This window comes from Vulpes vulpes, chromosome 3 (genome assembly GCF_048418805.1).
Source record: "Vulpes vulpes isolate BD-2025 chromosome 3, VulVul3, whole genome shotgun sequence".
Lineage (NCBI taxonomy): Eukaryota > Metazoa > Chordata > Mammalia > Carnivora > Canidae > Vulpes > Vulpes vulpes.
Window position 1 is genome coordinate 115052572 of NC_132782.1, and position 13309 is coordinate 115065880.

The following is a 13309-nucleotide window of genomic DNA, read 5'->3' on the forward strand; positions in this document are numbered from 1 at the left end:
TGATGCCGAGCTGGGTCACCCGGTGAGGTGCGTCTGCAGGTGTCTCCTCCCGGCAGGTCACTGGGCCCAGCGTGCGCCTGGGTCATCATCTGGGATTCCTCTGTAGGAAGACCTTGTGCGCTCCCTCCGCTTCTTCCTCAGTCCTCACCTTTCCTTACACGTCGGGTTATGGTCCAACAGTATTATCATCAGTGCGATACTCCAAGTGTCCCGGCTTTGACCACCAGGAGCCCTGGGAGCAGCCCATCACCGTGTGGTTATGTTTGAGCACTTCCCCTATGTTCTGACGCTAGGACATGCTGCAGGCTCCGCTGGCTTCTCTCCTGCGCCAGCCACAGACTCAGCCTCTCTCCTTTCCAGTCCTCACCATCGTGGTGCCTCCTGCAGCCCCCTGTACTGACCACCGTGGGCTGAGGCCACACCGGAGCTGCCTCTGGGCTGGGCTGATCTCAGGGCCCTGATCTGCCCCCCTCCAGCCTCTAGGAAGTGCAGGAGGCTGACCGGACCCAGGCGCAGTAGGCGGCAGGACTGCTCTGAAGCAGTGACACAGAGTCCTGCCTGGTTCCCCCAGGGTGTCAGGACACCCAGTCTACGTCACACCTGGCAGGTGCTATCCTGTGCAGAGCCCCAGGGGAGGAACACTGAACCACACCGCCGAGGCCCAGGAACAAGGTCAGCCAGCTGCCCAGGCCTCGCTGGCCCCGAGCAGCACCCCACTCCGTCTGCAGGCAAGGAAGGCTGCACGGCTCCACGTGCAGCCCCTTCCACGGCCGCACTCTGCAAAATGCACCGAGCTCTTCTCTGGTAATGACAACGTGCCCCAGCCCCAGGAGCTGGAGAGGGCTGGAGCCACAAGACTTGGAGTCCTCTCACAAGTTCTGAAAGCGGCTCTGGCTCAGCGCACAAGCCCTATGAAATGCCCCCCCCTCCCCGAGGAGCTCTGGGGGGCTCTCAGGTGGGCTCTCAGGAGCCTCTTCACCTGTCTGCCAACACATGCAGGTTCTCTCTCAGCAACACTCTCAGAGCTCTACTCGCTGGCCCCGCTGTACACAGGTGCCGTCCCTCCAGCCTGGACCCCGCGTGGGGGCTGCCCTTGCTCTCGACTTTTACTGATGTCGTGTGCAGGCCTGATGTCGTGTGCAGGCCGTGCATCCCCCTTCCTGACTTTTCAAAGGCTTAACTCCAGAGGAGCAGGAAGGCACTTCCGTCAAGTCCCAGAAAGGGCTGGTGCTCTGGCCAGGAGGACGGCAGCCCGGGGTCTGAGCACTCGCATCTGGAGTGGTGTGACAGCTTTCCTCAGGGGGCTTTCCCCTCCCCTTTCCCCTAACCCTGCTCCATCCCCCGCAGCCCTCAGCCAGGCCAGCCGTGGGAGAGGGGAGGGGGGAGCGCCCCACCTGGCCTGTAGGCTCTCCACCTCAATGCTCCGCTCCCGTTCCATCTTGCACACCAGTTCTCGGTGCCTCCGCGCCTCCTCGAGCGCCATCTCACAGGCTCGCAGCTCCTGCTCCTTCAGCTGCTCCTCAAGGGCATTGGCTCTGTGAAGGTGAAGGGGGGGTAAGAGGCCTTCTGCTCTGCCTGCCTGTGCCCACCTGGAGGCGGGGCGGCAGAGCCGGGGAGACTCCCACCCACAGCTGTGGTCGGGGATGTTCTGAAACAGAGCGTGTGCCCCCCAGACGGCCCCTGCTTCCCATACCCGCACCCAGGGCCTCAGAACCCTGGCAATGTCCCGACAGCGGGGACGGTCTCCATCGCTCTCAGGCAGTTCACCCCCGTCCCAGTGCGTGGACAGGAGCGCTCCCAGGTGCCCACCCCCGGTAGCACCTTGCACCGACACTGCAGGCTGAGCAGCCAGGTCACCACAGCAGAGGCGAGGGCAGGAGTTTGCAAGAACATGAGGACAGAGGAAATGTTCACACTGGGGCCCTGCCCCTGCCCACCACGCCCAGCTGTGGGACACAAGGGCTGACCATCCCGAAGACAAGGACTCCAGGCCCTGCCCACGGAGCCCACGCCCTGGCCCCAAGCTGCGCGCGCACATAAGGCTTCCCAACCTCTTTTTGGTGCGTCACACCTGAGAGCGAACGGAGCTCCATGGGAAGCGTGTTGACGCAATGCAGCCAAAGCAAACACAGAGGAGGACCTCGTGGAGGAGAAAGGCCTTGCAATTCACAGCTCAGTGGATACCACTCCAGGCAACAGGAGCAACACATCAGGAGGACATTTAGAAACTAATTCTTAGAAATTGACAATTTGAGAAGAAAAAAATTTTAAGTTCAGTAGGAGAGTTGAAGGAGAAAACAGAGGATATTATATTTTTAAAAAGAGAAACATGGGGTGCCTGGGCAGCTCCGGGATTCAGCGTCCGACTCTTGAGCTAAGCTCGGATTCTGAGATCAAGCTCCATGACCACCTTAAAGAACGGGGAAGTAATGAAAAGGAAAAGAAAGTCCCAGAAGGTCTAACACATTTGATGAACAAAAGTTCAGACAAATAAGGAAATAAAGCAAAATAAAGTATAGAGAAATCATTCTGAAAACCTTCCCCTGGGTGCCTGGGTGGCCCAGTGTTTGAGCATCTGCCGTGGACTCAGGGCGTGACCCGGGGTCCCAGGATCGAGTCCCGCATCCGTCCCCTGCACAGAGCCTGCTTCTCCCTCTGCCTGTGTCTCTGCCTCTCTCTGTGTGTCTCTCATGAATAAATAAATAAAACTTAAAATAGATTAACAAAAAACAAAAACCTTCCTGAAGCTGAGGGATATCTTTGAGATGAAAACATTGGAACCCACGTGCCAGCACAGGAAACGAGATCCTCCGGCGTCCAGGGGAGAACTCAGACCCCACAGAGGGCAGCAGAGCCCGGCTGCCAGGTTCCTGGGAGCCCTGCTTCCGGCTATAGTTCCAGACCCGGCCACACGATCACTGCACAACACGCCCCAGGCACACAAGGCCTCAAGAGCCTGCTCCTGTGCACCCCCCAACCCCCCGCAACCATCCAGGATGTCCTCTGCAGACAACCAATGAGCACGAGAAGAAGAAAACATGGGATCCAGAAAGCAAGAAACCAAGCATGAGGGAAACCTGGGTGGCTCAGCTGGTTGTGTCCACCCTTAGTTTTGGCTCAGGTCATGATCCCAGCCAGGGTCATGAGATCAGGGCCCATAGTGGGCTCCCTGCTCTGTGAGGAGTCTGCTTGAGATTCTCTCTCTGCCCCCCCAACTCACACATGTGTACACATGTTCTCGTTCTCTCTCTGAAATAAATTTTTAAAAAGATTTTATTTCTTTATTTGAAAGAGAGTGTGCACGCACGTGCAGAGGGGAGGGTCAAAGGGAAGGGGAGAAGCAGAGCAGGGAGCCTGACTTGCGGCTCAATCCCAGGACCTGGAGATCATGACCTGAGCTGAAGGCAGACACTTAACCTACTGAGCCATTGGGCGCCCCATAAGTAAATCTTAAAAAAAAAAAAAGCCAAGCACGAGAGCCTGCATGGGATCTGGGGTGCGGGGAGAGGGGCAGCAGCCATGCAGCAGGCTGGCAACAATGTGAAAACCAGGAACTGTCAAGAAGCAGCAGAACCTGCTGTCCTTAGGAGAGCTCAGGACACAGCCTGAGCCACGCACGCCCTGGGCCGGAGAGCGTGGACTTCCCAGTCCATACATGGGTAACTGGTGTGTGCCATCAGACAGACGGTGCCTCCCCAGGCAGCGGGAGAAACGACAGGGCGGCCCATCCAGGTTTCCCTGGATGTGGACACAGAGGGAGAGCGAACGTCTCTGGAGATGTGGCATAGCCTAGGTGCAGCGCCACAGCCCAGCCACAGAGTAGCCAGCCGTGCTGTGAGAGCCCAGATGGGGGCAGCCGGCTGGCCCAGGCTCCGGACGGCACAGAGGACCTGCTCCTACCGTGCAAGTGACACCCGGGTGGCACCTCGTGACGACTTGTTCTACTCTGCATCCAGAGAGCAGCCTGCCTGCCCCACACTGGAGGCCGGGTCGGGAAGGTCAGTGGCACCCGGGATGCAAGCATCCCCTGCAGGAGCCATGCGAGGGCATCACGGCCTGTGTCCACCTGCCAAGTCAGGGCTGAGCGAGCGCACGGAGGCTGCGGGGGGGCGGGCCTTTCCCTGAGGTCACAGTGTCTGGCGGGGCCTCCTTCATGCCCCTGTGGGCGTCACCACCATCCTGGCCCCAGAAGACTGTCCCCCTGGCACCTAGGCCCCGCTGGGCCCGCCCAGAGAACACGCTCCTGAGCCAGGCTCATAGGCTGCATGGCACAACTGGTTACACAACACAAAGTCCCGGCGGGGGAGGTCACACCACTGCCTCCGTGATGCGCTGTCCACCTCAGTGCGTGCTGCCCCACCGGCCCACACGGTGCGTCCTCTCCGTCAGCGCTTCCCGGTCTCCTCACCTCCGCTAAGTACCTGCGAGAACCTGCCTGCTCCCAGGGGGGTCCAGCCCCCAGTTCACCCGGGCCTCGGTGCCCTCGCCTGCAAGCTGGGGGCAGCAGGGGCATCTGCCTCCCAGGACACATGGGAGGGGATGGGGATGATGCGGGTGACTCGAGCACAGCAGTCGTCCAGAGTAACAAGACTGCCTCCAGCACAGGGTCAGGAAGGCTTCTCAGAATCGGGGACACAAGCAGGCCTCCCCACGTGGCCTCTGCCTCCATCGAAGGCCAGCCTCTACCTGGCGCTTGGTGTGGGTGGCAGGGGTGCTGGCCCCACCGCTCCTGAGAAGGGAGGTAGTGCCTCCCCTCGCGCCTTCCTCCGGGGCCTGACAGGTGCCAGGAGAGAGTGCAACGTGCGGGAACCCTGCTCAGGAGGCCCCGGGCACTGGCCCCTGACCTGGCTCCCAGCAGCTGATGAGGAGACCACTCCAGAGCAGTGGCCGAGGCTGCGAGGTGGGGCCTCACCGACAGGCAACCAGGACCAGAGCCCCCCTCACCTGTGCACCAGCTGCAGGTTCTCCTGCCTCAGGCGGCTGTGCTGCTCCCCGTTGGCAGCTGTGTCCTTCTCCAGCTCCGACACCCGCTTCTCCAGGAACACAACCTTGGGAGTGACACAGGGGTGTCAAAACCGGGAGGCAAGACAGCCTGCATCCCCAGCCAACTGTTCAGGAGGCCGTGTCCACTGCGCTGGAGCAGGCCCATCTCAATCACGGAGGAGGAGCATGTGGGGGGACAGAGGGAAGGAGGAGGAGTGCTGGGGGGACAGGAGGGACGAGAGGGAGCACGTGGGGGGGATGGGAGGGATGGCAAGAGGAGCTTGTGCGGGGAACAAGAGGCAGGAGGAGCACGTGGTGGGGATGAGATGGATGGTAGGAGAAGCATGTGGGGGGAACGGGAGTCAAGAGGAGCATGTGGGGGGGATGAGAGGCAGGAGGAGCACGAGGGGGGGACGGGAGGGATGGGAGGAGGAGCACATGGGGGGACGGAAGGAGGTGGCTGTGTGCTGTCACACCCCTTCCACAGCAAGGCTGCCAGGGGAACCCAGCCCCACTGGCTCTGTGGTCAGCACCCTGAACCCAGAGCACCCTCACATCCTGCCTCCAGGGCCAGGGCACTGATGGGCCCACAGACGAACACGGGGTATGAGCGACCTCTCCCCTTGCACCCCCAGCCCCGGGGCCCTGAGGACACCTGCTGGACGACGTGAGGGCTGGTGAAGAATGTAATCAGCTTCTGGTGGCAGCACCACCCCCATCAGCCCTGCAGCCAGCCCTGTCCCCCGTCCCCCAGGCCACAGCCCAGGCTCTACCTTGTCAGCAATGTCCTCCTCCATCCCCTCCACGGGGTCTGGGGCAGGGTCCTGCAGGGACTCCATGGTCAGGGCCCCCGAATGGTGCAAGTGCCTGTGGAGAAGACACAACAGGACAGTCCAGACGAGGCCCTTAAGCAGTACACAAAGGGGAAGGGTCAGGGGTTCTGTCAACATGAGCGTTTCCAGTTTGCAGGCTGATGTGAGAACCAGACCCGGGCAGCCCCGGGCCCCAGCCTCCACCAAACGGTCCCGGCAGGACACTGTGACCCAAGTGCCACAGAGAACCCCGCTGCTCTTTGGAACCTGACCCCCTGGACTCCCTCCCTGGCAGTTAATGGGTGAGGGTACTTTGTCCTTGGGTCATAAAACACGACGTCACTCCTTGCTCCGATGTGAAATTATCTCACCTTCCACCATGGGCCCCGGAAACAGGACTTCAGGACCATGACCTGCACACACAGCGTTCCCAAATGTGCTCTTGCTACTTCATTTGTGGCAGCCACAGGGAGGGAGTGGGGGTGTCCCCTGGGGTGGAGCTCGGGGAGGGGCAGAGACAGCACGCTCCCCTGTGGCAGCAGGCTCCAGGGGCAGCGCTGGGGGCCGGGCCAGGGGCTGTGCAGCCCAGGCACCCCGGGGGCCTGTGTGGACCCCCGCACCCTCAGAACTCCTGCCCTCGCTCCTCAGCCACCGGCACCCTGGCAGGTGCTCAGCAAACACGTTTGCAGTCACTCTAAGGACAGTCCTGTTGGCTGCTGAGACAGTGTATCAGCTCTAATGTCCCTGCACGTAAACACCTCAGGGCGTTTGCAGAGTGCCTGCGGCGCGTCCCCTGTGCCGACCGGGCCCTGAACTCGGCAGCCTGACGTTCAGAGCTGTGTGGCTTTGAGAAAGCCACCGACCCTCCCTGAGCCTCACTCGCCTATGAAGTGGGGATCACAAGCCACAATGAGCTGTAAGCGAGGACGTGTGTGAACAGCTCCCGTCAAGGTCGAAACGCAGGCTAAGAATTCAATGAGATGCTATTAGACGTTATACCGAACGTCTCCATGTTATCACCACACAAGTTCTCTCTCCTTTTCGGTGTTCACTGACATTGTGCGTTTCTTAAGTTTTTCTGAGAATTGTTTGAAGGGCATCTTTGCCCCTGGGATCCCAAGTCCCCTGACATGTCCTGGGTGCGACAGAGCACCCTCCTGTGGATGTCCTCGGACTCCCTGAGGGACACAGAGCCCAAAGGTCATCCTGTTCTGTCCAGCACTGCTTTTCAACGCCTGTGACTTTGGCCCCAACAAGAGCTCCTGATGTCACTGCTGGGGCAGGAAACGGCCCAGCCCAGCCCCAGAGACCAGCCTGCAGAGAAGCCACAGCCTGGAGTCACCCGTCCTGAGCTCCCAGAAGGCAGATGGCAGCACGTTAGGCACATGCTGGGGAGGTGTTTGTGCAAATCCACCCTGATACACCCCAAGGGGGGCCTCCTGTGCTGTGCCCGGGCAGCTGCCCCGTGGAGGTCCTGCTGGCGCTTCCCTGTCCTGAGGCCGGCTCTGTGCTGGCACCTCCAGGTCCTCATGCGCACACTGACCCCAGAGCCACTTGCACCTGGGTCACGCCCCCAGCCCGGTCGCAGAGGCCAGAGCTGGTGGGTCCAAACCCCACGATGTGGCGACAGGGCTGCAGGCAAAGGTCTGAGACACTGAGACATGGAAGCACCAGCTGTTTTGAGTTTCCCTAGAACTCTAGTGCTGGTTTTAAGGACAAAGAGGCAGCAAACAACTGCGTGCAGAGTGCAGAACAGGCTGTTTGTGGACAGGGACTACAAACACCTGCGGACGGGGCTTTCCTACCAGGTGTCTGCGAAGGGAAGATCACGCTCTCAGAGGGGGTTTCAAAGGAGCGGGCAGGCAGAGCCCGAGCTGAGGCAGCGCAGGCCAGGGGGCGGCGGGAGAGCACTCCCTTCCTTGGTTTCAGCCCCTGTAGCCATCTGGGGTGGAACACGGCAGGCAGAGGGAGGACTGGTGATCTGTGTGTGGTTGAAACAAACGCCCTGTTCCTAGGAGTCTGGGAGCCCCGCTATCCAGGGGAGGGCGAGGACAAGTGCACAGGGGGGCTGGTGGCCTTCACCTCTGCTTCTGCTGGCTCCTAAGCCCTAGGACTCTATACAGAAAGAGCAACACAGGAGGTCCACACGCCCGCAACAGAGAGGAGGCATCGGGGAGGGGTGGCAGGGCTGTGGCTGACCCCTGCCTGGGACCACAGAGTGGCTGTGAAAAAGGCAGAGGTCTGGGAGGGGTGTATGGCTGGGGGTGACAGCAGGGAGGGATGGCTGGAGAGGGACACCTGGGGGGGGACGGCGGATGAGGGACAGCTGGAGGGGATAGCGGGGGAGGGACAGCTGGGGGAGGATGGCTGGTGGACAGGAGAACAGCAGGGGAGGGACGGCTGGTGGGGGATGGTGTGGGGAGGACGGGCAGTGGATGGGGGGATGGCAGGGGAGGGAAAGCCTGGGGGTGACGGTAGGGAGGGATGGCTGGGGAAGGATGGCCGGTGGATGGGGGATGGCAAGGAGGGATGGCTGGCGGGGATAGCTGGTGGACAGGGGGATGGCAGGGGAGAGCCAGCCGGGGGGGATGGCCGGCAAGCGGGGGCACAGCCAGGAGGGGAGGGATGGCTGGGGAAAGACGGCCAAGGAGGAACGGCCGGCGGGGGGATAGTTGGCGGGGGCAAGCAGCAGTACTGCAGCCATCCGACTCTAGAAGCAGAGGCCTGAGAAACGAGAGCGCACTGTGTGGCGTCCCATGGGGGGCACTGGCACCGCGGCCCGTGTGACCTGTGCTGAGCCAGCCAGGCAGGGGCAGGGAACGCGGCCATGCCGCCACCTCCCACCGCACGGACGGCCACCAAAGTGTGTCCTTCATGTCTCTGCCATCTTCTCCTTGCTGTGGTGCCGGTGGGGTGGGCAAGCCAGAACCCATATCCGGGCCTCGCCGAGACCCTCGCTCACGCTGCCATGGGCTCATCGACAGCCGCACATGGGGACGCTGCCGTGCCCTCCCGGACCTCGCAGCACAGGCCTGGTGAGCTGGGAGATTCCAGCACAAACCTCCCCGCACGAGGCACGGTCTGCCCACGGCAGCGGTCACTCTTGTCACAACCCACCCCCAAGAATTATTTTCAGTCCCAGAGCACGAGAAGTGACTTGCACAGGTTTACAACAATACCTTGGAGAAGAGTATTTTCCAAACATGTTTCTATAAAGCTATGATCAGTGACCCGTTTCAAGAGAACGTCTCAAAGCAGCCAGGGGTCTCCTACCTTGCCACCTTCCTGCTGGAGAGCCGCTTCGCTGGACTGTGTAAAATCAAAATAAACAGGAAAATCGTGTCAGAACAGACAGGGAGGAACGGGAGGAAACAGGAAGCAGGCTGGAGAGATACGGGCTGGGGGCTCTCCCAGTAGGCCCAAGGTCGGCCGCGTGAGCTGAGCGCCAGCCCCGGGGCTCCCAGGGCCTTGGCCAGGCCTCTCCCACAGAAGCCCCAGATGGAGCCGCGACCGGATCGCAGCCCAGGTCCAGCGGCTGCCAGGGCCCAACGCCTCCCCGCCATGGCTGGCCATCAGATGCCCCACGGACCAGAGGTACAGGCCTGCTGGCGACGGGAGGTCTCATCATCAGCCATAACGTAGGCACTGGACCAACAGGGTCCAGGACCCCGCCCCGGCCGTGACTCGGAAGCCCGTTCTGCGGCCACTTTGGCGCAATAAATACGGTCAATCACATGTCATCCAGCTGATGGAAGCGTCAGCAATGGCAAGAAAGGCCAAACTTACCTTGATTTATTTCTGAACTCAACTGCTAAGCTACGGGCCTCGGCCCGAGAAGACATGAGCCCGTCCAGCACTGGAAGCAGGCCCCTCATGTCCCTTACCGCGACGGGCCTCCACTCCCCCGGCCCGAGCCCGGAGGGCTACCCCGGAGGAACGCGCTGCCTCAGTTACCCATTCAGGTCGCCCCACCTCCAGGCGCGTCCCTCCTACTTGTTCCCTGGAATCGGATGTAGGCCCCCTCCCGATCTCTCTTGCGTGCTCTCCGGGTACAAGGGGGCCACAGGGACCCCGTGTCCACGGGCCCTCAGCTACATGTGGGCCCTCTCACTCCAGACCCTCTCCCTCTCCCGCCCCTGCCCAGCGGCAGCAGCGGCGCCCTCAGGGCTCTGCGAGCCTTGGGCTACGGGTGCCTCTGGGACACCCCTCCTGGGGGGCCTCCTGCAGCCAGAGAGCAGACTGCCTCAGGGTCTGGAGGGGAGGCGCCCACCAAGCCCCGCTGGTGGGGTGCCGAGGGGCGTCCGTGGCAGGCCTGCCCTGAGTGCCGGCGGTGGGCTGCTCCCTGAAGCTGCTGTTGTCGCGAGCTCCCTCCACTGAGCGGACCGCGCCTCATCGCTTGGTCCCCGGTTCAAACTGCTGTGTGCTCCCCTCTCCTGGCAGGACCCTGAGCGACACCACACCGTGCATCCTAGCATCCCGGGACTCCTGGCCCTACCAGGACAGGACAGACTCGGGGTGCACGTCGGCCCCGTGCGGACGGCCCAGCCAGGCCACCTCGGGGGCTTATAATTTGAAAACAGACCTATTACTCTTCATTTCTTAATAATCTTGTTAATTTCTACAAAACAACTTGTATTCCTGGAGGCTCCCGGGTCCCTGGAAAGCAGGATCCCTACAGGCACGCTCTGAGGTTCACTGGGAGAAGATAGATTTAACATCAAAACTTCCAGATACAGGTGGGACTGAATCACCTTTTGCCATCCACAAATTATGACCCAATACATCTATTCTGTGGCAACTCCAAGGGAACCAACTAGCAAGACCTAGCGTCTGGGACAAATTTCCTGACAGCTGTGTCGTGATTACAGCAAATGTTAACGGCACAGGAGCCCATGTCGACAGGGTCCTCCTTGGAGCAAGGCTGGGGCTGGACTTCCAGCCACACTGAGCTGTGCCCCAGGCTCCCCTCAAAAGGCCCAGCAGAGGCGACTGAGGCCGTCCTGCAGCAGGCTGTCAACACAGCAAAAGATCACTTCTAAAGTGTCCAGGAATGAGGGACCCCTGGGGAGCTCAGCGGTGGAGCATCTGCCTTCAGCTCAGGGTGTGACCCCGGGGTCCTGGGATCGAGTCCCGCGTGGGGCTCCCTGCATGGAACCTGCTTCTCCCTCTGCCTGTGTCTCTGCCTCTCTCTGTGTCTCAGGAATACATAAATAATGAGAGATGAGATACGTGTCTCCATGCTTACTGTCAAATACAGAGATGGCACTCCTGGCCTGGAACCCACGGAGGCAGGACAGCAGCCTCTGCACGGGGAGCACAGGTGACCCCCAGCCAGGTGGAGGGACTTTCCTGGAGCTCTGGGCACCAGCTACGCACACAGGATGAAAGGCTGGTTTTCCCTGTGACAGAGGCCAGCAGCTGTTGGGAGTCAGTAAAGGCCACATTTCCCCCCAGTCTCCCTAGAAGGCTAGGTTCTCGGCAGAACTGCAGGGACCTACCCCCAGACCCTGCTCTGAAGCGTCCGACTGGCCACAAAGATCCCTCTGCACTCGACCGGGCATTTGCTGGATTCCAGTCTGTGCGGTGGGTGCTGCACAGAACATAAGAAAACGGGTTGGGGGCGCCTGGGGGGCCCTGTCGGTGAAGTGCCTTCAGCTGGGGTCACAGTCTCAGAGTCACGATCGAGCCCCACTGGGCTCCTGCTCCCTCGACCTCTGCCCCCTCCCCTGTTCGTGCTCTTTTGCTTGCTCTCTTACTCTCAAATAAAATCTTAAAAAAAAAAAAAAAGTAAAAAGAGAAAGGTTGAAGATACTGAATGTGATGCGTTGGACCCAGAGGCAGGTGAGCAGTCCAACAGGGCTGCCAGCCATGGGGACCCACTGGGAGGGCCTGGCTTGGCCAGGCAGCAGTTTCTAGAGGACTACTCCTGCAAGCTTGCCGACCAGGATGGCTTCCTTCCCACCACGACTCACGTTACCTCCCAGCAGCAGCAGCCCGAGGCCCCTTCTTTCAAGAGCTCACCGCAGACAGCCGTCCTGGGGCCCACAGCACCCCTTCCCGCCCAGTCCACTGGGCGGGTGCTGCTGTGGGAAACCACCAACGGCCCCCAGGGGCTTACCTGCACTACAAGCTTCATTAACCACGTGCTCAGTGGACATGCCCATAGGCACAAGCTACTCAAGCACGTTTTCTTCAACTGTCAAGTCGTGGGGAGCCAGCAAAAGGGCTGTCTCCTCCCCGAGCTCTGGCCTGAGCAGGCTGGTGCAGGGGACGGAGAGGGAGGCAAACACGGACGCACACAGGAACCGAGGGACAGGACGGGGACCAAGGCCAGGGGTGGCGGGCACATGCTAGGCCCCAGGGTAGTAAAGGTGGGCATCGTGGTAACAGGGTCTGAAGCGGCCTCACAGAACTGGGTGCGGGGACACCTGGCCGACTCAGTCGGTGGAGCACAGGACTCTTGATCTCGGGGTTGTGGATCTGAGCCCCATGTTGGGGACAGAGGATACTTAGAAATAAAAAAAAAATCTTAAAAAAAAAAGGTCCAAGGGAAGGCTCACCTGATTTAAACAGACTCCTGGAAGCTCTTTACAAATGTGTGGGGTTTTTTTGTTTTTTGTTTTTGTTTTTTAGAGCAAGAGATCATGAGGAGGGGGTGTGGAGGGATCCCAAGCAGAGTCCACGCCAAGTGTGGAGCCTGACGTGGGGCTTGATCCCACAACCCTGAGGTCACGACCTGAACCAAAATCAGCAGTCAGAGGCCCAAGGGACAGAGCCACACAGATGCCCCTCCAGATCTGTTTTTAAAGACGAAGCTTACTTTTACATTTCACAAAGCCCTCTCATGTGACTCCTTTAGTAAAATGAGGAAGGCTGCTCTTTCTAGGCGCAGACTTTGCCTCACATGGACTTCCCCATGCAGGACCCACAGCGTGTGAAGGCTGTTTCCACCCGGGGTCGGCGGCAGTGGCTCAGACGGAGGCATGCACACAGCAGGGGCAGAGGGCACCCGACACAGGCTTGGCGCATGCGGGGCAGGGGGTGAGCGTCCCTCCCGCTGGACGAACAGCAAGGCCAGGCACTAGCCAGTTACCTATTCTTTTCAAGGTCATTCAGACGAGCGGAAAGATCCTCGAGGCGGTTGATTTGTTTGTGGCACTGGCTACAGTAAAACTCAAAAGCCTCATCAGTGAGGATGCTGTGCAGCTTTGCAGCAAGCGGGTCGGTGCTAGAGAGACGAGAAGCGTCAGTTCAGGAGACAGTGAGGACCCACCAGGTGATCTGCGACCCCGTGGATGGGCCCTGGCTACGGGAGACGCTGGCTCTTCCTCTGGACCACTGGGAGCCCACCTCCCTCAGCACCACCTCAGGACTGGCTGGAGCAGTGGGGGACGTGGCCACACACCTGTTCCTTCCTGCTCAGGTGCTCGGAGGAAATAGGTGCAGCCCATTGGCTCCATTCTAAAACAAAACCCCTTCCTTAGCAGGACGTGAGAGACTGGACACGCTGCTTT

At 60.4% G+C, this 13309-nt stretch overlaps 1 protein-coding gene across 3 annotated transcripts in view; it reads right to left on the minus strand.

Annotated features, from left to right (window-relative positions):
• Nucleotides 1–13309, minus strand: part of RAB11FIP3 (RAB11 family interacting protein 3) — an 80501-nt gene that overhangs the window by 3640 nt on the left and 63552 nt on the right. For 2 of the 3 annotated variants that reach the window (XM_025984944.2, XM_072754259.1), the window contains 4 exons: nucleotides 9069–9104; nucleotides 5757–5850; nucleotides 4945–5048; nucleotides 1395–1535 (listed from right to left, as the gene is read on the minus strand). In XM_025984944.2, coding sequence (XP_025840729.2) covers nucleotides 1395–1535; nucleotides 4945–5048; nucleotides 5757–5850; nucleotides 9069–9104 — 375 coding nt within the window. Of the gene's footprint in view, nucleotides 1–1394; nucleotides 1536–4944; nucleotides 5049–5756; nucleotides 5851–9068; nucleotides 9105–12888; nucleotides 13024–13309 lie in introns of all 3 variants that reach the window. The other variant, XM_072754258.1, reaches the window with a different exon arrangement.